The following is a 23,361-nucleotide window of genomic DNA, read 5'->3' as shown; positions in this document are numbered from 1 at the left end:
ATTCACATGGATGCAGCTCGAAGTGTGGTGAAAAAAGTTTATTTGTTCTTTCAGTATTTATAGGTTTTCGACAACAGCCAGGGATTGGATAGTCAGGTTACCACCTTCCCAACCACACTGGCTGTGAGAGATGTCCATCAAAAGGCACATCTTTACTGGAATGTATAAACACCAATGTTTATAGTTACTTCCCTGGGAAAGTGGCTAGAAATTATGAAAACAATATCAAAAGGCCTGATTCTCAGGGTGACAGAAGAATGTCTCTCAGAATGGGCCATGCTATGTTTTGTTTTTATCTTAGCATCTGCTGCTAAGAACTAGACAGTATGGCCAACTTAACAGGACCTAACTTATCTAAGTGATAAACTAGATAGCCTATCTGTCTGCATCTGAACTGAGATCAAGTCAAGGCCAAATTTGGGAAAATCACTTCCTCACCCCCATGTCTCAGTTTCCCTATTTATAAAATGGAAACAGTGAGATGGGTTTTTTGAGATGGCAAACATCTCAAAGATGAGATGTTTGAAGCTCTACAGTCAGAAGTGCTGAAAAAAGAGGAGGGTCTTATTTTTGTCAGAGATGCCAGTAAGGATGGAAAAGGGATCACTGTTTCCTTTGCTTCTGGGAAGGGAAAACAAAGCAAGGACAAGATAAATAATGCTGGAGACAAAGGAGTCCACTTCCCAAGTCCAACATTTTAATGCATGGAGTTTAAAATTGTCCCTTGCCTCTCTCTTGCTGGAATGATAACTCCCTTTCAGAGGCATTGCTGTCAAAATTCAAATCCCTTACTAAGGCCCTTCAAAGGATCCATTAATGTAGATGTCACTGGGTGTTCTCCTTTTCCTGTAGTTTACACCATTGGGTAGGTGATGACAAAATAATTAAGTTCTGAGTCAATCAGGTACTTGAATTTCCTGTAAATATCGGCCAACAGCCTCTCCTCCTCAGTGCTGTCCTCTTGGGCTGTATAAATTCTGACCTGTATGCACAAACAGCAGTCATGTCTCTTATATAGAGGGAGCTCAACCCATTACAACACTGCCACGGCAGGTTGGATGGCAGGGGTGCTGCAACTTCCCTGAAGAAGTCTTTGAAAAAACAGCCCAGAGGCATAGGCACATCCCTAGCCTGACTAGTGATTGTCAGCTCAGGCTCAGCGGCAGCTCTCAGGCGATGCAGAGAGGGACTAGAGCACTGTGTGGCATTCCACAGAAAACAGGCCTTTATTAAGAGCAGAGGCCCTCTGTGAAGGGAGCCAACAACAGCAGCTCTCCCCAACAGGGGAAAAACTGGGATTTATATAGAGGAGAGGGGTGGGGAGAAACTAGTAACAGAGTAACTTGGTAAAGTGACAGGGGAAAAACCAATGGGATACAATAAATCAATATAACTTGCAAAGGTCTCTGGGTAAAACATTCCCTCCCTATGAGCAGAAGTATCTTGCTCATAGATTAGCTCTCCAGGAGAGTACCACAACTCTTTTGCTGGCTGACTCCTCAGCCCCCATACAGCTCGTGGCAACAAGAAGCATTTGTGACTAGTAAGGAATCTAGAGAATCAAAATTCCTTGAATTTGAATAGAATCTTAAGACTTTACTCTCTTCCCACTCCCAACTGACTGAAAACATCACCTCCTGCCAAAGAAGTTTTGGGTGGTGTTGGGAGGAATGGGTTAAATAGTGGAAGACTAGCAAGAAGGATTGTAAATCACTCAGGTGATCTTGCAGATGGGAATAGGCCTTGGATAACCCAGTATGAACACCAGCCAGTGACCCTCTGGCATGGACCAGATTTAACAGTGCCTGCATCCCCACTTGTGTGTGTTTGCCTGGGGGTTGCTTTGGGGATGCCTCGGTGAGCAAAGGAAGGGAAATAAATTTACTCTTTGTCTTTTAGCTGTGGTTTTGTGTTTGTCCTGGCTGTCTGCCTGTGCTCACTCAGGCAGGAAGAGCAAGGTTCTTTTTACCCCCAGAACTGATGCATCCCTGGGTTCTGCACGCATCTGTGAGGACCTACTGAATTCAGATTGTATCACACAAAGTAGCATGTCAGCATGGTTTACACCAGCCACAGTTGTGGCCTGGCCCCAGTTCAGCACAGGACCCCTGAATGGTGTGATGTGTTTATATCTTTTTGCAGTTTAGTGGGATTCAGTCCACCTTTGCTGGTTTAAGCATAGACACAAGCACTGAGCTTGAGAGATAACTGAGAAACCATAGAAGTGGGAGAGGGCTTGAGCTAGAAGTGACAGAGGGAATGCCAGTCTAGGAAGGGCTTCTGGAATTTTCAGGACTTCATAAAAAACTTCTGTAGTATCTGTATGTTGCTAAGAAGGTTGGAAAGCCTCATTCCTGTGAGTGGTACTAAGGCATAACATAGGGAAGATAATTATATTAACATTTCTGTAAGTGACCTTTGCCTGTGCATGGGGACCTTTGGGTATAGGAGCAAGAATGGGAATGGGAGTTTTGAAGCACAAAGTCTTACCTTTATGGTAGTCAAAATGCATTTCCTTTCTGCACGGTTTTGTAGCAGCCTCTCCATAAAGCTGACGCTTAGAAATGCCCAGACTTTCAGAAATAACAACCTCTTGCATGATAAGATAAGATGTAATAGCTCATTGTCCAGCAACTCACGGTCATTGTTCAATTCAAGTGTTAATTTCTTGAAAAAAAATGAACACTTAGTACTACTAAACAGACGTTGCATGCAGAAACTAGAATTCAACAAATAGTTTTCCAAGTTAACCAACAAAAATGAGTGTCAGCAGATCAATTTTGTACCTTGACATTAGCGGAGAATCTCTTTTGCATTGACAACAGTGTATGTGTTAACACTCTCCTGCTAAGATGGGGTGATCCTTTGTACATTTATTAGAAAATGCTGTACCCACAGTCATACCATGATCTTATCTGACATAATGAAAATTATCCCAGAGACAAGAGTAGAGCCAATGATGGTTTCTAGAAAGCTTTACAGATCTCTGGTGTTTATTGGAAACTCTACAGTGAAACAGGACTTAAAGCAGTCAGCAACCATCAGGTAAGGCCATGTGTTTCCCTCTGGTGTGCAAAGACCTGATACTCACTTATGTGGGTCAGGTGTTGCAAACCTTTGGTGACACATCTCTTGTGACATGGAAGTGCTTTAACGCAGGCAAATTTAATTTAATTTTGACACAGTTAATTTAGATGTGCTGTAGGACATTTGTGCATTGACAAAATAGAGTAGCTTGATAGCATTATGGTGGATTATAAGTAGACAAGGATTGCTTAATGAACTAACACTATGGGTGAAACACTGAAATTACTCACTTGTGAAAGTGCCCTCTGAACGTAAAACTGATGTAGTCAGGAACTTCTGTTGCTGACTGCTGTCATGTAGAAGGCCTACATGATTACTTTGTATAGTTTTGCATTGCGATATTGCAGTAGGGTTGTCCCTATCGTTTCCCTTACCTGCAGACCATGCCAGTAAGCTGGGAGAAGGTTGGTGAGGGTAGGTCTCATTGTCCAGTCTGGGTCACTAAAATAGCAGCTCCGTAGGCTGATGCTCCTAACTGGGATCTCCACAAGTAGGATCCTAGCTAGGTGATCATGCTTCATTACTCTTTCAAAGAAGAAGTTCACATTCAGTTTCGGGGCTCTCTTGGCCAAGTTTGCCCACGACATTCCTGAGACCACTTGCCCATGAGGGTCATGGATATGACACTTGATATTCAAAGTGCACAGTGAGTGAGAGCTGTGCTCCCGCAGGATGTCCAGCAGTTCATCAGACATGCAGTTATAATTGAAAGTCAGGGTGGTTAGCCTGTGGAACTTAGACATAGTTTGGTGGAACAAAGCACTGCTGTAGACAGAAAGGTGGAGACTGAAGAAATCCTCAATATTGATTTCAGATATAAAGCTTCTATTAGTCAAGCTGCTCAGAGAATTCAGAAGCTCACAGCCTTCTTCCAAAGTTATTCTTGCTCCTTTTAAGTTAAGATAATCAAGTTGATTGCTCATTCTTTTCAGGAAGGCAGCTAAGTTCTTGATAAACTGAGCCCTAACTACATTTTTCCAGATCAAGCAGTCTAACTCTAGGTACTTGATGCTCAGGGATACTAGGTGACTATTACACTTGCCCAGGTGTGAAAGAAGACCTCTCATAATCACTTGAAATTTTTTGATAAAGGGGGTATTGTAAGGATTTGATAACTTGATCTCAAGGTGCTTCAAATACTTGCCAAATTTCTTGGTATACCACAGTGCACTTTGAAACTCCAGTGTGCGTGCCCTTGATGGTTGGCCATAGAACGTGATGGTTCTGCATCTCCAGAGAGATCCAGAGTGCATGGCACAACTCCATTTTTTACAGACCAAGGCAGCCCGAGATCTGTCTCTGTCATCTAACCAATGGAAGACATGCCTCAGACAGACATCGGGTAGATAGGCCCAGGACCTTTGCTCAGGTCCACCGTCATCTTCCATTGAGAGGACTTCTTTTCCAGGTCTTGAGTCAAACCAACATGCAGAAAGCTGTGTGTAGATTTCTTGCCAATCCCAGCATAATAGGCTTCTAAACAAATGGATGCAAGTTTGCTTCTTCACAATCAAAACCAACAGCCCTTTGCCTCTGTACTCCAGCTGTCAGAGTCAAACAAACTCTTGAGTTTAAACTGTAGTCTTACCTAAATAAAAAAAAAAAAACAAAAAAAACCCAAAAAACCAAACAAAAAAAAAAGTAGAGTGAAGAATAATTACAGTACAAGCACAGGACACATCTTTTAACTTTTCTGTCTTCAGTCTAGCTTAACAGTGAAATGGTATCAGCTGCTGCTACAGCAGCCACACCCTCTTCAAAACCTTTGGTTAGCATCAGCTGCAATTAATTGATCGTGGTTTGTGATCTGATGCCTGTTTAAAAGTACTCAGTTCTTTGAGCAGTATACATTTGAACAGGACCATCAGTGCAAACTTAGCTCTAATGACTTTTCATAGCCTTCTGGGGTACCATTCCATGACAAGTAGTACCCTACCCTATATTAAGGCTGGATAAAAAAGTTGAAATGGATGGAAACAAGAAGCACACCAGAAGAAGAAGAAAACATGCAGATCCATGAGAGTCAGTTTACAATTCTACAAAGGCTCAGATATTTCTGTTTCAGTTTTATAAACAGGCATGAAAGGACAGGCTGATAGCACTGTTAAGCTTCAGTCTGCTGTTTGTCTTTTGGCCTACAGTTCTTATGCCACACAGAGTCTCTCTGCCTGTACACATACTCTTCAATTAGCACCATTTCTATTCTTAGGGATTCCTCTGCCCACTCTTGCCACTCAAAGTGCCAATCCACATCCCCAGCTACAAAGATAACCCTTAGAAACTGAGTGTGTGGTCTGATTACCACCTGACTCACTCTCTTGTATGCTTTACCCTCAAGAAGAGCTCTTTGTTTTGCAGAACTATTAGTCATTTAGGAGATCTCTAGATCAGTATTCAAAAATCCAAGCCAAGTCTTAAAATACGGTGGGTGAAGCTGCAGTTTGCTAGCAAGAAGAACCTGAAACTTTTACTATTGAGATTGAGGGTGGGGAGGACACAGGGGAAGAGGTCTAACACTTCAGCTACCTGGATGTCCTGAAGTCAATGGACAGAGGAAAGCAGAACAGAATATAGGGCTGCAACACAAAGAAACACATCTGTTCATAAAGGATGTTTATTACATTACACTCATCATTATTAGTGTGTGAATACAAAGGGCTGCAAACACCATCAAGAGGAACTTTTTTAAAACCAGAGTTCTTATGAATTTGTAAAAAGTATGTTTGTTTATAAGCCAGTGGTGAGATTCAAGAGGTATCCTGCAGTGTTGCTGGGTTGGCTTCCCCATCATTGTAAGCCAAGTATTAGCTAAAGAGGTGTTATAGCTATCAGCTCGGAGTTTAACTTAGTGTGGGGAAAATAAATCTTCGGAAAAAAAAAAACCAGTTCCTGCTACAGTTCCTTCTACAGCATTGTTTTTTCAGGCATCAGTCATTTAAAGATAAATGAATGCTTTTCATGTCTTGTTTGACACTTGGGTAAGAAAAAAAAAAAAATCAAAATCCCCCACCGCTGAACACACATCCTTTGCCCTTGGCCCTCTTTGCTGCCTGATTTGTTTCAAAGGGCATTCCCGGATGGTTTACGGTCCCACACGGACAGTTACACTAGCTGTTTTCTGCAGCAAGAGCTGCAGAAGCCCGTGGAGTAAAAGGAAACAAACAAAAACCTTCTAAGACTTTGACCGATAATTACCAGAAGTAACAGGAGCTGCGGCTTGGATACCCAAGCGGGCAACACAGCCTGAGTCCTTTTACTATTCCAGCTGACGGGGATCTCCGGGCCGAGGTCCGCAAAGGCGCCAGAGCCGCGGGCGGAGGGGCAGCGCAGCCCCTGCAGTTGTGCCGCTGGCCCGGGACATTCCGCTCAGCACCGGCACGCGCCGCCCTCCTCACTCGCGGCTGCTCCGCGCGCGCCGAGCCGAGTAACGGCAGCAGCCCGCGCGCGGGGCCCAACCAATTGGGGCGGGCGGGCGGCGGCTGCGCCGCCAATCCGGGGGCGCGGAGGGGGCGGGGCGGAGTTCAAACGCGGTGGCGGCGCACGAAGCAGCTGCTGTGGGGAGGCTGTGGCTCGGTCCCGATCGGGTCCCGGTCTCGTTCGGTGCTCTCGGTGAGTACTGCCCCGAACGGCTGCCAGAGCGGCCCGCTCTTCCCGAGTGCGTCTCCTCCGGCCTTGGCCGCACTTTTCGCGCTTGTTTCTACCGTCCTGGTGGGCGCAGTAACGGCACTGGCTGGGCCTGCCCGCTGCCCCCGTGTCCCGTTAGCCCGATGTGGCGATACTGCGGATCTGCTGCGGCTGTCAGTGCACGGCAGTGCCAGCAGAGCGAGGTCCCTGCAGCGGGAGCGGCTCCGGACGAGGCCCGGGGCTGAGCGTGTTCAGGGGCCCGGCCGGGGGCTGCCCCAGACCGCCGTGGCCTCCGGAAGAAATAGAGCACCGCGCTGTCCTGTGCAATACCCGTTTGGGCAGCAGCGGCTCTCTCGGGCTATTTCACCTGACTCATATTTGTTAGCGAGTGAAAATCAAGAATTGAAGGTATAGATGTGCATATGTTTAAATTATCATATAGATAACTAGAATTTTATCCCTTCCCACCAAAGTCTTCTGCTAGGAATAATTCTGTCTATTTCAGGATTTTTATATCCGCAGTGTTAACTGTGACTGATATAGAAGTATTCAGCTAGCAAACACGGCAGGAGACAATAGCACCTGCGTTAACTTGTCTGGCAGTGGAAGGTTGTTTTCACTAAAGAAGGCAAAAATTTGGGATAGCAGACTTTGATCTGAGACACAAACAAAAAAAATGTACTCATAGAGCATTCTGCCTCTCGAACTAGAGCCTTGCAGCGGAATTGCCTTCTTTATGGACTTGCACAAACCTAAATAGCTATAGAAATCAGCCCTGTTCTCTTTCAAAACCCCAAGTAAAAATCTGCTCAGCTCTGGTTTTCTTGCTTCAGGCAAATATAACCAAATATATCGTGTAACAGTTTCCATTTCTCTTTTTTTCTCTGCTTTGTACCTTGTTCTGTCTAAGCTTTGCTCTTATTTTGTTTTAGAAATAAAGTTGACCAAGAACTGGAACAAGATGTCATCTGTGCTCCAGAATGTCAAAGCAACAGTGGTGTGGCGGAAACACCAGCTCCTAGCTGACCTTAGTGAGAATGAGAGCCCTATGCCTGACAATTTCAAGAGAAGGGCCTTTCTGAGTTCTCTCAATACCATTCGCATGTCTTTAAGAAAACGGGCACCATTAAAGCGAGTAGAGCTGCATTTTCATAAATCCCCAACTAGGGGAAGTCCAGAACGAAGACAGAGGTGCCAAACTCTTCAGACAATTAAAAGAACAGCAAAATATGCTTTTGGAACAGTGTCCCAGGTATTTTGCCTTTGCATTGGAACATAGATAGAGTTTAGTTTTTGCTTCAATTCCAGTACTAAGTTTTGTGAATTCTGTACTCTGTGCTGTATTCCAGAGAGTCCATTCCCACACACTTGCACAACTTAGTAGTTGCGTCATAGCTACTAACTTTTAAAATCTTTAATATTTTTTCTTAAAGTATAGACGGGCAAATTATGGATCTGGCAGAACGGAAGAAGGTGAAAGCATTTTATTTTATTATGAAATAAGAGCTTTTCCCCTACTATATTTAATCATATATGGCAGGGCAGCCTTCACACGAAGGAAGTTGGGTAGAGATTGCCATTGCTTGCAAAAATTTCTTACAGAGAAATATGCAGCATATTGAATTTTTTTCTTTTATTTATTCTCCTGTACCCATACTATTTACTGCCGTGTTTTTCAGTATAGTTAATCTAAATTTAGACTGACAAAACCTGCTACAAGGTAGCAGATTTAAGCTTGCATTTCCCTTTCTTGGGAGACATCAGATTTTTAAATACATAAGGTCTGTGTTGGGGAGCCTGACATTTTCCAGCATAAGAGCAGCAGGAGCTTTGTTCCAATGCCTGCTCTGAGGTCCTTCATCAGTACCAAGGGAAGCATGCGACTTCTACAATGCAAATGAGTACAGAGGTTAAGATGCATTTATGTTAGTTGAAACCTGATATGAGAATGGAAGCTAGGAATTCATCCCAAATATTCCTAGTCTTCCTGGTTCCAAACTTGAGGTTACTTGAGTTAATTTAGCCTTACATGTCTAATGCTTCTTTCAGAAAATACAGAAGTCTTGCCAAAGCCCAGTATGCTCAGTGGTGACCTTTCCAGCTGAATCCATCAGCAGAAGCTGTGCGACCAGTTCTACCACAAAAAGAAGTGCTACACCTCAAACACCTTTCTATAAGAGCATTACTCCAGCAACCAGTCCTAAAGGCACTCCAAGTTCTGGCAAAAGGGCCTTGCTTGGACCAACAAGGGCACCAGAACATAGAGAATGGAGGGATTTCTCATCCTGGCTTGGTAAAAATGCTGTCTCTCTCCGGAGATCCAGAAGAGCAGCAGCACTAAAGAGCCCTTATTCATCACCTGCTCCTTCCAGCAGAAAGATGTAAGTCACATTCTTTTCTAAACCTTTTTTTTATTATTATTTATTATTTTTTTCTTCTCTGATTAGATTATCTGGTAAAGTGAAAGGCAAAGTATGAAGTTTTCTGTCCTATTCCCCTGAAGGTGTGTAGGTATGTGCTGCTTGAATAGTTAAAATAGTTTCAGCTCCCTGTATAGACAGGGACTGAGCTCTGCATAAAGCTGAAACATAGAAAGTAATTTTTTCCTAGAGACATACCTAGGTTCTTAGCTGGTGCTTTTTGGGTGAAGGAAAATGTGCTGTATGTATCTTGCTCCAAGTTAATGGTAACTTTTCCAAAGCTGCTATTTGTATTCCAAAGATACCAGGAATAGAGTTCTTTATAGAGAGATTCCTGCCTCAAACAACAAACACAAATTAGATCAAGGGTTGTGAGCTAGGGAAAAACTTCATAATATGCACATAGGTATTTCTTTTGGTCAAAGTCACAAGAAAGGTTAAAGGTAGAAGTTGAATCCAAGCCTTGTGAATCTGCATCCTGTGGCTGAGTTGGAAGAGAGCTGTTTGGGGGATGAATGGAGATGTGAAGCAGTTGGCCAATGAAAATAAGAGCATAATTGACACTGCCCTAAACTCGTCTAGATGAAGTCTAGAGGTAACAAGAGTGGTACTGCAGGGATGGAAGACTGAATAGTGTCACCTAGTCAGCCCTGTCCTGTTTGATCTTCAGCAACCATCATTCTATTTGCAGAGAGTTTGATTGCGAGTTGGAACTGGTCTCATCAGGGATTTGCCAGTTGAAGCATATCTCTCAAGCATTTGATGATGCCATTGTGAAAGAGGAGAGGTAAATACTGCTAAGCGTGCCTCAACTCTTGGTACAGGTTACCTGCCACCTGAATATAGCCAATTGCAGGCTAAGTAGTCCCTGTAACTCAGGATGAGGAATAGTTGCAGAACTTTTTCAGGTGTAATGTAGTATATCCTTTTTTTTCTTCAAGATACCACGGAAGATTAAACCTGCCATTGGATTTGCAGCTTCTAAAATCTGTCAAATGCTCTCCTTGTCTTTAGTTTCCTTGCTGTGGAAGTCCGATTATTAGCAGAAAGAGCCTACTTTTGATCTTGTGTGAGAACAGTACCTCCCTGACTCTTGTCTAAAAGACGTGCCAATCCAGGCTGGGGAAGGAGGGGGAAAAATTCCAGTGTGCTGACACAGTTACTGATGTCTGCACATCTATTAAAAAAATCCTTTTATTAGGTAGCATTTTATTAGGTAGGGAACAATGCATGGTACTCAGATGAAGAAGCCTCTTATAAAACACCTTGGTTAATCCACAAGGACGTAGGCTGCTGTATTTGTGAAGGTTATGTCATTCTGAATTAGCCATATTAAGAAAATAAAAATTAAATCAGAAATCTTGTCACAGGATTATTCCCTAAACTTCTGAATCTCTTAGAACACTTGATGTCAAGCATTCAGTAAGTAAATGTCAAGCACCTCAAATTCTCTAGAGGGAGTTTAGCAACAAGTGCTTTACCTACAAAAAGGTAAGAGCTTAACATCCCAGATAATTGCAAAAATTTGTACCAATGGGACAATGTCTAGATAACTATAAGTCAAAAGCTTGTATCAAGTTAATTTTATCATATCCACTGAAAGTTCACTAAATCTCACTCCAAATATTCTCCTATCCGCTAGTGATATGACAGTTCCTCTCATTCGTAATTGAAGATAGTAGCAACCAGGTAAAGTAGTTGTTCACTTACCTTGTCTGTGCCTGCATGCATCTGTGGGGAGAAAACCTGCTGTTAAGAGAGAGAGGCTTATTATCTCATGCTGCTTTAAGGCAGTATTATGTAGAACCACAGGATTCCCCCATATTTGCCCTGGCTGTCTCTGTTACAGCAGGTCCTTGTGCAGTTGTTAAACTTCACTTCTAAATTGTGGATTAGGGAGTCCTTGTTGGGTTCACAATGAACTTCCTATGCAAACATCAGCTTTTCTCACCCCAGACCAAAGAAATGACTAATGTTTTTGTCACTCAAGTTCAGTTCTCATTGGCTACTAATGATCACAAAGCATGAGAGAACCATTATCCTGAGCTGTCTGATTTTACAGCCCTTCTTTTCCATCCCTCATATTTTCATAGTAGTTGAGTTCATGCTATCACAATTAACAGTAGCTCATAACTGTATTGGTGGCATTTTTAAACACAGCAATTGTACCCAAATGAATGTGACATAAATATCTTCACCCATTATGTTGGAAGTAATCTTTTTATTAAAGGGAAATGTACATCCTGAATACTTTGTTCTATTTTAGCAACGAAGAGAGGTGCCAGGCACTTTGCTGTAACTTTTTAAGAAAAATGAGAGCAGTTTCAAATGCTGGACTGATGTTTTCAGCAGTGATCTGTACTGCTTCCCCAACTTGGTCCAGTACTCCTGCATGTGTTGATGCATACAGTGTGCTCTGTTACTGCCTAGTTGCCTATTGGAATAATTGTGAAATGAACTTTTTTGAAGGTGCCTTTAGTCTTGCATGAGACTGTCTGTACTGGTATTGCCATGAATTTTAATGTTAGTGCTCTCTTTTCATTTTTTTCATGATGAAGCAAACCTTGCTTTCAAGTGATTGTTTCTAGTTCCTCGTATTGTTCTAATGTTTGGATTTTAATGAATTAGATTATATCACAGGAAATGCTCCTGTTGCTAGTTAAAATATTGCAGTATTTAATTCATGTACTGCCATTTTTGTTCACTGAAGATAACAAATTATTTTCCTGCTAGTGTTTAGAACAGTTACACAGTGAAAGTGTACCAGATCTCTTCCTTTCCCCCATCTGTTTTCCAGCAATTTGTGTGACAATCAGTTAATTAACTCTACTTCATGCTGCTAATGGTAGTCCTGTTGTTTTTCTGCAGGAAACAAGCAATATCAAACTACTACTATCTAATGGCACAAAACTCACAGTCTGTACATCAGTCCCTGAAACCATCTCAAGCTATCAGAAGGCAAGCAAAGAAGCTCCATCAAGTGCTTGGTACCTAGACAAAGATGGCTGTAACTATTTTTTCATGTTTCCAAATTTGAGCACGTATGAAGGAGATGTCTGTATAGCACCTGAAAGGCTGTGTTCTATATACACTTAATGAGCTGTTATACTTTTTTTTTTTTATGAAGCAGCTCAGGACTTCCCTTGCTTTCTCTTTTCAAGTAAAGAGTGAATCAAAATAGTACCAACCACAGTGCATCATCTTCTGCTGAGATGAGGAAACCACCCTGAAAGTGACTTTCATGAGACAGTAAGAACCTAGGAACTAATGCTGAACTGGCCAGAAAGAATGGCCAAAGCAAGGGCTTATGATAGATTTATGAAGGGTAATTCTAGGTAAGAGTAGTGTTTAAACTGGTATCCAGCAGTCATGAGATTTAGCACAAATACTTTCCATGTTAAAAAGATTGGCCTATTATTTTGAAAGCCTAACTTGTTATTTTGGGTTTTTTTGTTGCTGTTGGCAAACTAGAAGTTATTCATCATGTTAGCTGGAAGTTAATAAAACACTAGTGGCTTCTTTGAGTTCTAAGCAAAACTGTCATTCCAAAGCAACAGGCTTCTGTGGAGTCACTCATGCCTCAAGAATGGAGCCATATTAGGACTCTTACTTCATGGATTTAAGGATTAGCCTAACTAATCCTATTTTAGGTAGTTTGGTTCCAGACAAATCAGAGCAACTTTGTTATTTCTTATTGCTGCTTTAGATAGCATCTTGGGAGTTGAATTAAACATTGCTTTTGTGATGTATCTGTCTTTTAGTTATATATGAAAATTTGTTACTACAATTTGTTATTACAATTGCAAATGTACAAGAAATAATACAAAACAAATACAAGTTGTTACTACTCTTGAAACTACTGTTATTAATTAGTATCATGGTTAAAGTATTTTGATTATGTATACTTAACATTTGATACCTGTATTTTGCTTCTAATTACTCTAAAAAAAATTATAACATTCATTTGACAAGCCTTTTTTGGTAGGTCATTCAGTATAATGAAGTTAAGTCTTTCAAACTAAAGCAAAGATTCCTCAAGTAGAATTCAACACCAGGGCTGTTTTCCATGGTAAGCTTTATGCAGGCTTCTCCAATTATGTTCACTCTAAAATGAACCTTCAAATGCAAGACTGATTTGGGAATCTGCTCTACTTGATAAATTTAGGATGTGTACGTGTCCTAGTAGTTCCAGTGTTACTAAAATTTTAATGGTATCGGATATAAATATGAAAAGCATTAAATTATGATGTATATATAAGTATTGATTTTAAACTTGCTCACAATTTTTCTTTTTTTTTTTTCTTGTCAAATGAAGCCATTTTAAAACATTGAAACAGTTACTGAGGCCTGGAAACATGAATGTTGCAGTGTGTTTCTTGTTAATGGTGTGTTCTATTATTACCTAAGTTGATGGTTTGGTCCAAATGAGACCCTCCCACCCCATGTTGTCAATCTACCCTGAGTCTCCTGTCAAGCTGTCTTAAGCCCACCGCATGCTTGGAATTCCTCTTCAGAAATCCCCTAAACTTCAATGCTTGATTAGTCCATGTGACCCAACTTTCCCCCACTACCTCCCTCATTGGATGATGATTTTGTGAACCCTGCCTTTTACCCTCCCCAGGATATCTCTGATTAGCTGATGCTTTGTACCCTCCCTCTGAACCGCCTCCCTATTTCAGCTGTTCCACGCTCGCATTTTCTGTCTTTTGCCCCCAAGATTCCCCAGAGCAATAAATCCTCTGTTATCCCATGCAAAAGACCTCCCTTTCATCCTTGTCTCCTCAGAGCACAGACTGACAGCCAAAAGCCACAGAGCGAGTGCTCCAGTCACACCTGGGGTCATCCTGCTCCTGGGCTGTGACCCACTCCTGGAGCAGGCTGAACTGAGAGAGCCAGATCAGCTCCTGCAAGATGTGATACATGAAAGCAACTCTTCCAGCCTGAAGACTTCTAGAGTTCCAGATGACAAAGAACTTACCTTATGTTATTTCTTGATGTAATGTTTGTGTGTGTTTTGTGGGCTGTTTTTTAGGATTTTTTAACAACTTTTCTATATATAGAAAAGTATAGTATCTCAAAGTCATTCTTTGCATGTCCTGAAACTATTCCTATAAAGCTTCCACAAAGATGTTGTCTCATTAGTGAAATGACTTTTTCTGTGACTTTTGAAAATTAAGGAGGGTTAGAATTTTTCAGAAGTTGACCTCCAATCTAAGTATTACTTCAGACAGATCAAACAGCCTTTACTTATAATGTTTCCACCAGTTACTTGGACAATCATGATCCAATATTTATCAAATTACTGGTAACAAAAATCAGTGACAGTGTTTGTTTAAAGGCAAGGAAGATTTTATTTAAGTGGCTAAGATTTTAAAAACCAGCTCACATCAAAATCTATAGCAGTTGTAGAAATCTTACTCCTTATTTCATAGTAAGAAATTCATTATTGTACATTTTTGAATCTTTACAATGCAGCCATAAGAAATATAAACATTTGTCACCAGATAGAACCTTCTCACTGACAATATTTAAAAGTAAGCACTTAATAAAACTATAGACTGAAAGAACACCTACAATTTCAAGTTTCCTTGTGTGAATTCAGTTGTAAAGGGACTGCCCCTATTCTCTCCCACAAATAGAAAAACAAGTTATGCATAAGACTTGGGGTTCTGTGAGAGAACTGCCATTCTGGGCTGAACACCAGGCATCCAGGAATAACCCTACCTTTCAAACTCACTATCTTTAAATCATGCTTCAGTGTTGCAATCTCTGGTATACCATCTCCCAGCACATCACAGTAAACCTGCCTCTCTCTTTTCCCCCCTTCTAGGTTCTATACATCCGTACAAAAGACAAATCATCTGTCAAATTTATCTTCCCCAACCCCCCAAAATTCCATTCAGTTTCAAGGACAGGTTACTGAGATTAATACGAGTAAATTACAAGTAATTACAAGTAAACAGTAATAATCCCTGTCTGTTGGGCTTGATCTAAAATGAGTGAAAGAGCCAACACATTACTTCAATTCCAGAGCCCATGGATTCTAACTGTTCCAGGCCACATTTCTGAAAAACAAATCTTTTCATCCAGAAAAATGTGTTTCTACTTCCATTTTTTAGGGGGGTTTTGAAGTTAGGCTCATCTGTAGGAACGTATAGTCAGTCACCTTGAGTGACTAAACACCATGGAATTCTTAATTACCTTGACAAACCCACAATTTCTGCTTAAGCTCTGAACAGACCATGAGGAATCATTGCTCTTAGAGAAGCTGAAAAGGTTGGCTGGAAAGTTTTGTGCTTATAGGAATTCTATGCTCTACTAGCTCCAGACGAGGATGAAAGTGCCGCTTTCTCCCCTGCATGCCTGACATGAACAAGTCAGTGCAGAGATCCTGAGTTCAGATACCACATGTCACTCTCTAACCAGAAAAATTATGAAATTGTGGTGCATAATCCTCATCTTTCTATTATCAAGCCAATGAGTTTACCAAATATATGTCCATGCTTCAATCATCGAGTCTTATGACAATATACTCACTTTTCTGCATGGCAAGAGGGGAAAAAAACTGGGGAAAACCCTACTTGTTCAGTAACAACTGTTTGACCTACAAATTTTAAAGTGTAGGTATTATTAAAATAATACCTACTGGTTTTAGGTATTATTTTAAATGCTTATTAAAAAAACCCAAAACCTTTTAGCAAATTTAAAACGGAAAATTATATAGAAAGAAGGGAAATAATATTTTTACCTTTCTAAATTTATTCCATGAAAGACATTATGATACTATAGATCTAAATATTAAGGATTTGTTAAATGCATATATGAGTAGTGTCCTGGCTAAAGAAAGACTGCAATGTATACACAGGACAACTTGCTCACTAGTAATGGCAAACAAAGGCTACTTTGCAGAATAGTGGAGCTTCTGAAAGAAATGTCATTTGCCTTCATCGATCAGGGTGTGTAATTTTTTTTCTCTAGTTCACTGGTAGTTCCACTTCTACATAACCAGTGAAAGTTTTGGCTGTTTGGAAGTGACTTCCCTAGGTACTAGAGGAAAAAGGGAAGTAATCTGTATAAACTAAGACTACTTTAATGTAAACAAATAAATATGACAGTTCTCATGGAACCCCAATGAATAAGAATTACCAGTACTTTGTTGTTTTTACACCTAACAGAATTTTATGCTGAATAGATACAAACCATGCCACAAAACTAAACAGAAATACTTTGGTCACACAAAAATCTATTCCAAGAGCATTACTGTATGCAAACAAAAATGTTATAGTTATTCAAAATAAGCAGATTTGGATTAACATCACTATTGAATTTTGCAACCTATACAATGATATCTTGTTCCAAACCTACCTAGCTAGACAACAAAATTAAACAGACAGCTGTTGCTGTGCTTGAGTTGGTTTTGTTCTTTTTTTTAATGTATACTGGTTACAAATTTGCTGTGAAAGCAGAACCAAAACTTAAGTGTCTTCCAGTAGCTATACACACACACACAGAGACAAAACCAAAACACCACAGTTGTGAAAGTGTGTTTTCACAATATCTCAAATAACTCTACCACTGTTATTAATCACAGCCATTTTTTTTACAGTAATTTAAAATGAATCCATATCAACTGGACAAAGAAGTAAATGCTTCCAGTTGTAGCTTACTTAAACTGTAGCCTTAGCACCCCCTGGACTAACAATTTTGTGTTTTACAATTTTATTTATGCTTCCTTCATTCAGCATGTTAAAAGAATGTGCTTTTCTGTTACACACTGGAGGCACTAAACTGATGGTGCTGAAACAACTGACAAGTCTAATGTATGTTCTGTGGGCACACTCACCTGACTTCTCTGTCCCTTTCCCTTCTGTGCATGTTAAAACACCTTCATAGTTTGTATAGTTTAAGTAAGTGCTGACTGCATAGAAACTGCAGCAATGGGAACTTGCAATCAAGATGACTCTAGGATCAAACTTACCCTCAGTGAATGGCCTGCCTAGGGGACTGATCTTCCATGAAAACACAAGTAGAACTGAAATCCAGCTGCAAGCTGAATGCCTCTGAATGACTGGATGCAGTTTCATGTGGACAAACTGTGTAGCTAAAATGCCTGTATCACTATTTTGCCAAAATGCACAGCCATTCTAGCCATGAGCAGTCAGCAGTGCTGGAATTATGAAAATGCTATATAAGCTCTCATATATTGTAAAACAAAGTTAGAGACAATATTTTCAGTTTTAATTTAATACCATTTGTAGAAACTTTGGACTTGTTACCACACTAAATCATACACATACACGTGCGTGTGCACACATGCACACACACACATTGTTTTACTGCTACTATCTCCTAATATTCTTAAGGGAAGCCAGCACAGTGACTACTGTAAATGTGACCTGGCTATTAATAGAAATACACAAAATCAGAGTCTTCATGACATGGAATCCTGTAAAATGACATTATGTCTCCAAGAGTAAAAGACAGCCCTTTATAATCTAGGAGATTTTTCTAACTTTGTACTCAGACACTATTTCCTTCAACACAGTCACAGAATTACACACAGATCCCTCTTTTGAAAGGAAGTAGATCTTTCTACTACAGCAATTTATAACAAAAAAAATAGGTTTTCAAGTCTCTTGGGTGATAGAGGTAGATGGCTAAAGCAACAGTAGCTTTGAACAGGAATAGCAATTACTGTCAGGAGACATTCTACAAACACCCAATGCTTAAAAAGAACTTTTTGATCAGTCAATATTTTAGACCCCTCAACAAACTTAAAATTTTCCTAGTAAGTTCCTCTCTCACAAGCCTTCCATTCACATATTAGAATTAATACATGTAGTGGGTTGAGAGAGAACATGGAATAATTCCTCCAATTTCATGGGTCCAAGAACCATGATAGTACTGGGAAAGCATTTGTAAAGACTGCTTCAATGCAGCCTGCAAACTATCTTTCATTTAGCTTTTGTAGTAACAAAGCACAAAACCCTAGCCCCTTGTAATGTACTTATCTGCTCCCAAAGAGTGTTTTCTATCAAACCTTTTACTATCCGCCCTTAATCTTCAGTAGAGGTTACCGCTTCCCTTAAAGGAAGCATTAGAGGGAAAAAAAAACCCAAAACCAACTACTGATGTGCCAGAGATATTTCAGGAAGTTTGAAATAGGTAACTGACAACCTTGCCAAGTAATGCCTGAAAATGTAAATCAAAGAACTCCACTTATAAGCTATTTTTTTACCTCTCAAGGCTAAAGCCACACTCCTACGCCCTTCCAAAAGCCCACTTTTGGAACTTCAGGGTTAACAGGGAGTATAGACTTACTTTACTTCTGTGGAGTCTTAATAGTTTTCCATTGCATTTCTTGTTTTATATGTTAACTTTCAAAATCATTAACCAACTTGGTGAGAGACTTTCTGGTCTAGCAAAACCTGAAAGGGTGATGGAGAAGCAAAACAACCTCTCCATCCCAATTCCCTGAAATAAAAAACAAACAACAAACCTTGTGACTTCAAGTTTTCTCAGTGTCAATACTATGCTTTTAATGCTAAAAAAACCCAGTTTTTTCTAACGTACACTGGTAACTTCATTGCAGGTTTTAAAACATGCATCAATTCTGTCATTGAAGTTCTCTTAATGAATTAATGGAAGTATCTGCATGAAGAATCTGCAAACTGCTACAATGTTAAAGTAACTATAATGGAAACATTATAGTTGGAAACATTACTACTTAGGGAAAATGTCACACATTTTACTTCTAGTAAGTCCATTGAGAGAGCAGAGAAATATTTAAATCAGTAGAAAAATGTCTGTTTGGCACCTGCTTTTTCACACGTCCACTCTTTGAACTTCAAATTCTATAATTCTGAATGCTACAGATTGTCTTAATACAGCTGGTTGCTGTGAAGCATGAGAAGGTAAACAATTTATCAATTTACTTACTTTTTTTCCCCTCCAGTGTAAAGATTCTAGTTAGAATAATTAAAAAAGTAATTGCTCTGAAGTTTGCAGATCCCTTAGTAAAACAGTTCCTTTTAACTTGCCCTCAGGATCTGACTCTCAGACTGAGATCATCAGAGCCATCGTCTTTGGAGTAGTCCACACATTTCTGCACAGTTACCAAGTTCCACAAACAATGTGATCTTTGTACAGTTGCACACTACTTTGTTTACAACAACACGAACTGTGTTCAAACTGTGGCAGACACATTTATTTTTAACATGAAGTTTTTATGTTTGGTTCACAAGTGAAGTTCTCTCGTTTATTTGTCCAGCACCTCACACAAATATGAGTGCCCAGGTTGGAGTCTGTTTACCAACATTGTAGGCTGAAAGGAAACCTTGGGTTTAAGGCACCCAGAAAGCATCTTGTTGTACAAGTCCTAACCACCCCACTCCAGCTCCCACTGCTGCTTCCCTTTATCGCTTTTATTGAAAAGTGAAGTGGAAACAGTCATGACTACTTAATGTTTAAAGTGTAAACATTCTCTGTAACCTACGGGGCCTACCTTTTATACTGTTTTGGGTGCAGCTAATTAGCTGATACCACAATCCTTCTGAGTAAAATCAGTATCTTTTACTCTTATTGCACATATTATATCTGTTAAAAAAAAAAAAAAATAACCTGTTGCTATGATGATAAACTTGTGATAGTTCTAGATTTTTTTAAACTTCCCCAATAAACATGATAAGAGGAAGATACTGCAAGTGCCACACTTGGTGTAAGAAGGCAGATTTCAGAACAGGGAAGACTCCTGTACAAAGTACAAATTCCTGTCTACTTCTCTAAGTTTGGAGCTGCCTAAATACTATCTTTGAGGCATACCTACAAGATTAATGGGGTGCACCCAAGATCTACATTCCCAATCCTCCTAGGGAATAGATTCAAATTTGTGAACTCCACCTCGAACCCAAGCAATGGAAGGCAAATGCCTGTCATGATCTTTGTCTGATTCAGGCTGGCTCTGAGCACGCTCTGGCTTGGGGTTTGCAGAAGGTGGGTCAGGTTGCTGCACAGACATAGTCCTGCGGAGGTGGTTTCTCTTGCGCAAAAATTCAGGTTGCGAGTGGAGGCCAAAGCTGCCTTTTCTCAAGATCATCCGGGAGTTGTTCTTTTTGGGTCGTGAATGGAGATTGAATTCCAGCGAGGCCAAGTGGGCTGCATAACCTTCACTGAGGAACTGAAACGGGAAGAAAATAAAGGGAATGACAAATTACTGCTGCCTTGATCTATGAGCGCTATGAAGAGTTAAGCTTTGATCACTGTCATCCCAGTTAGGCATCTACTGAGTACTACTACTCTTCTCGCCTCATGTTTCTTTCAAGAGACCCACTCTATTTTGTTGTTCAAAAATATGCAATGCATGCACTTGTATATACAACATGCAACCACTTTATTCTCTTTACTATTCACCCAGAAAATGCCTCATTTGTAACCCAAACTGCCTTTCTTTGAAATACTGTTGCTGCTTTGTATGTGTGACTTTGTACATGCATTCACTTGCATACATTTCCTTGTCTTCCCTAGGACTTTCTGATTGAATGGATTGAGTTACTTACTTGGCACTGTGCCTGGTATTTCTTTGTGGATCGTCCAACTATGTAGATCTGGGATGGTGACAGAGCCAAGACACTGTACACAGAAATATCCTTCATGGAACCATATGCAGCACAGATTTTAATGTGGCACTGAAACAAACATTATTTCCAAAGTGAATGCAATATTGAAGACCATGCTACTACAAGGCTAACACTTGATTTGCAATAAAGCAGCGTATGAGTTCATTGTTAACAATTTCAGTCTGTAAACCACAGAAAGCTAAATCTTTAGCTTTAAAGAAAGGCACAGAAAGCTGCCTACATGTGAGTAAGAACTACAGCTATGTGCACAGGAAAGAACAAGCAGATCATTTACATATTTGTCATGACTGGAGTTCCCTTTGGACATTTTATCAGCTTTCCTTGCTCTTTAAAAAGTGAGAAAAGAAATGAGGAATGGCAAAAAGACTTTGTGATGTTCAGTAAGACTTACTGTTCTGAAAGAAGGGAGATCTCTACTGAATGACATTCTCTGAAAAGAGGTTTTAAGGCTATATATAGGTTTCTAGTACCTCTTGCACGAGATTCCGGAGAAAAATGGTCTTTTGTCGCAGTGGATCATGAACAAGTCCATCTGAGAAGAAGATCATCCCTTGTGGGAAATTGTGTTGGGACAACCACGAAACCACACGCTGTTTTTGCATATCTGGACGGCCAGTGATATAGATAATCAGATATCCCAGGTCCTGCCAGTGTCTGTCAGAAGAAGCAGTTAAATAAGTTCAGAAAGACAAACAGCACTCACAGGTAAGGTCAGCACCTTTTCTCAGACCAGTTAGAAGTCAGATGCTATCCTTCAACAAGTGGAAAGGAGCATACCTAAGTCTCTGCTCCAAATCAAGGAACTAAGTAATAATGTCTACACCTTGCAGGAGATGGAGGAAAGCAAGAGACATTCTTATACAAAATATTATCTAAAATATGAGAGCCATTTAAAAGTATATACTTAGAATAAACCAACACATAGGTACTTCTACTCTTGAAATTTTTAATGAGATTTCCTGCCATTTCAGCTATAAGGAATGGACACCCTTGAAAGTGACATTTCTACATTCCCATGCAAGTTCCAAAATAAGAACTGCCTTTTCCCATCCAGTGCAACACTAACAGACCTGCAAGAATTGATTAAGAGGCCTTTTAATTTTTCCTCCAAAAAACATTCCAAAACATCCAAATACTCCTGGTACTTGGTATTTTTGAAGTACAAATATGTCCTTTTTTGAAATTAGTGAAACACAAAATACACATGGAATCATTATTAATTCACTGCAAACACTTCAAGATCACATTCCCAAGAAACAACTTTTTATCTTTAGGCAACTTAAACTACAAATTTCAATGTCATCCACAGCATTCTCATATTACCCTGAAATTCAGGCAGATGTGCTGTGCAAGAAAATATAGAAATTTATCTGCAGAGAATCTGAGCCCTTAGAAAACTGCTGTCTGTTTAGTGTAACAACCTTTTTCCTTCCTACTGTGTTCAAGCAGAAAGTCAGAGATTTGAAGTGCTCAAATCTCATTTACCTGACAACATCAACAGCCCCCGCTCGGACTTTGGGGTCACTTCCCATAATTGAAACACTTGCTGCAAAGGAACCATCAATGCTGAATACAACACACTCCATTCCTCGAGGCAGTACAGTCAGGTAACTTGCAGCACTGGTCTGGTCCCCTCTGGAGAGTCAAAGCAATAAATGAATTTAAAAAGCAAAATGTCAGAATGTATTTTTCTGCATGTTCTAATTAAGATATGAAATTAGATCTGTCTGGACCTACAGCTTTAAAACTCAATGTCAAATACGGCTTCTGATTTCAGTCTTACATAGGACAATTGAAACTTACACTGATGCCTTAAGTTTTAGCTTTCATATTTTTCAGATTTTGCGCTGCCCAGGTGTGTAGTTTTAAGCTTCATATTAAGTGTTAGTGAGCTCTCTTCAAAGAGCAGGTAGACAAAACAATTCCTTTTCTAGCTGGATACCATAGACAATTGTTAAAAGTTTCAGGCCCAAAAGCATAAACAACAGTGGACTGAAGAGAGGAAATAAGAATGACAGGACTTCATAACCTCAAGCTGCAATTGGACAATTAACCCCAATATGCAGATGGACCAAAACTTATAAAAGTGTGAAACCTCATGTCCAGCCTTCCATTTTGTGACCATTTTAGGTCTATCTTGCATATAACCCTGACCAGGCTCTTGTACTACCCAATGTGTATCCTTTAAGGCCTTTCAATAAATACCTACTTTATTCTTACTCTGTCTAGCCTCTGTTCTAGGTCAGCCTTCTCAAAGCATCAACACTTTTAGGAAATAGTTTTCCAAAAAGAAATTTGGAAGTTTATCTTAATAAGAAATCACATATGTACAAATAACTGAAATAATTAGAAAAAAAAACCCGCAAACCAGCTTGAAGTACTCAAATTACTACTCAAACCTTAGCCACAAGCTTAACAGTTGGTAAAATTAATGACCCTCTATCCTTGTAAATTACAGGGAATTGCTGGGAATGCCAGTTGAAAAAAGTAGAAAACAACAACAAAAGCAACAAACAAATAAAAACAACCAACCAAAAAACAATGCAGTCATACATCACTCTTCTTGTGGAAAGACATGAAAAACGTTTCCTTAT

The 23,361-nt window shown here is 40.0% G+C and overlaps 3 protein-coding genes across 22 annotated transcripts in view; 1 reads left to right on the top strand and 2 right to left on the bottom strand.

The window, feature by feature from the left end:
• Window positions 1–675: 675 nt before the first annotated feature.
• Window positions 676–6,520, bottom strand: FBXO39 (F-box protein 39). Of its 2 annotated transcripts, XM_023939473.2 has the most exons (5): window positions 6,283–6,513; window positions 5,614–5,663; window positions 3,462–4,675; window positions 2,491–2,667; window positions 676–982 (listed from the first exon to the last, which is right to left on the bottom strand). In XM_023939473.2, exons 3-5 carry the CDS (start codon window positions 4,473–4,475, stop codon window positions 854–856), a joined length of 1,320 nt encoding a protein of 439 aa, XP_023795241.1. In that variant the 5' UTR covers window positions 4,476–4,675; window positions 5,614–5,663; window positions 6,283–6,513; the 3' UTR covers window positions 676–853. The 2 variants fall into 2 exon arrangements, with proteins under 2 accessions (XP_023795241.1, XP_023795240.1); XM_023939472.2 differs by lacking the exon at window positions 5,614–5,663 and having other exon boundaries at window positions 6,283–6,520.
• On the top strand, window positions 6,407–14,707 carry PIMREG (PICALM interacting mitotic regulator). Of its 18 annotated transcripts, none has more exons than XR_015278460.1 (7): window positions 6,407–6,696; window positions 7,644–7,963; window positions 8,761–9,092; window positions 9,823–9,918; window positions 12,000–12,380; window positions 13,117–13,200; window positions 13,917–14,707. XR_015278460.1 is itself a non-coding variant. In XM_086859237.1 (6 exons), the coding sequence occupies exons 2-6, from the start codon at window positions 7,673–7,675 to the stop codon at window positions 13,990–13,992; spliced, it is 885 nt and encodes a 294-aa protein (XP_086715363.1). In that variant the 5' UTR covers window positions 6,407–6,696; window positions 7,644–7,672; the 3' UTR covers window positions 13,993–14,707. The 18 variants fall into 18 exon arrangements, 8 of the variants coding, with proteins under 8 accessions (XP_086715363.1, XP_086715360.1, XP_023795238.1 ...); XR_015278465.1 differs by lacking the exon at window positions 13,117–13,200 and adding an exon at window positions 10,774–10,820; XR_015278464.1 differs by adding an exon at window positions 10,774–10,820 and having other exon boundaries at window positions 12,000–13,200.
• The window catches only part of PITPNM3 (PITPNM family member 3), a 52,679-nt gene continuing 43,776 nt past the window's right edge, over window positions 14,459–23,361 (bottom strand). For both annotated transcript variants that reach the window (XM_023939561.2, XM_086859223.1), the window contains 4 exons: window positions 22,253–22,402; window positions 21,238–21,421; window positions 20,687–20,815; window positions 14,459–20,307 (listed from right to left, as the gene is read on the bottom strand). In XM_023939561.2, the coding sequence (XP_023795329.2) occupies window positions 19,999–20,307; window positions 20,687–20,815; window positions 21,238–21,421; window positions 22,253–22,402 (772 nt within the window). In that variant the 3' untranslated portion in view covers window positions 14,459–19,998. The remainder of the gene's footprint in view (window positions 20,308–20,686; window positions 20,816–21,237; window positions 21,422–22,252; window positions 22,403–23,361) is intronic.

The sequence above is a fragment of the Cyanistes caeruleus genome, chromosome 21 (assembly GCF_971803275.1).
Source record: "Cyanistes caeruleus chromosome 21, bCyaCae1.hap1.1, whole genome shotgun sequence".
Classification (NCBI taxonomy): domain Eukaryota; kingdom Metazoa; phylum Chordata; class Aves; order Passeriformes; family Paridae; genus Cyanistes; species Cyanistes caeruleus.
The sequence above is the reverse complement of the archived record's forward strand: the minus strand, read 5'-3'. Positions and strand labels throughout refer to the sequence as shown.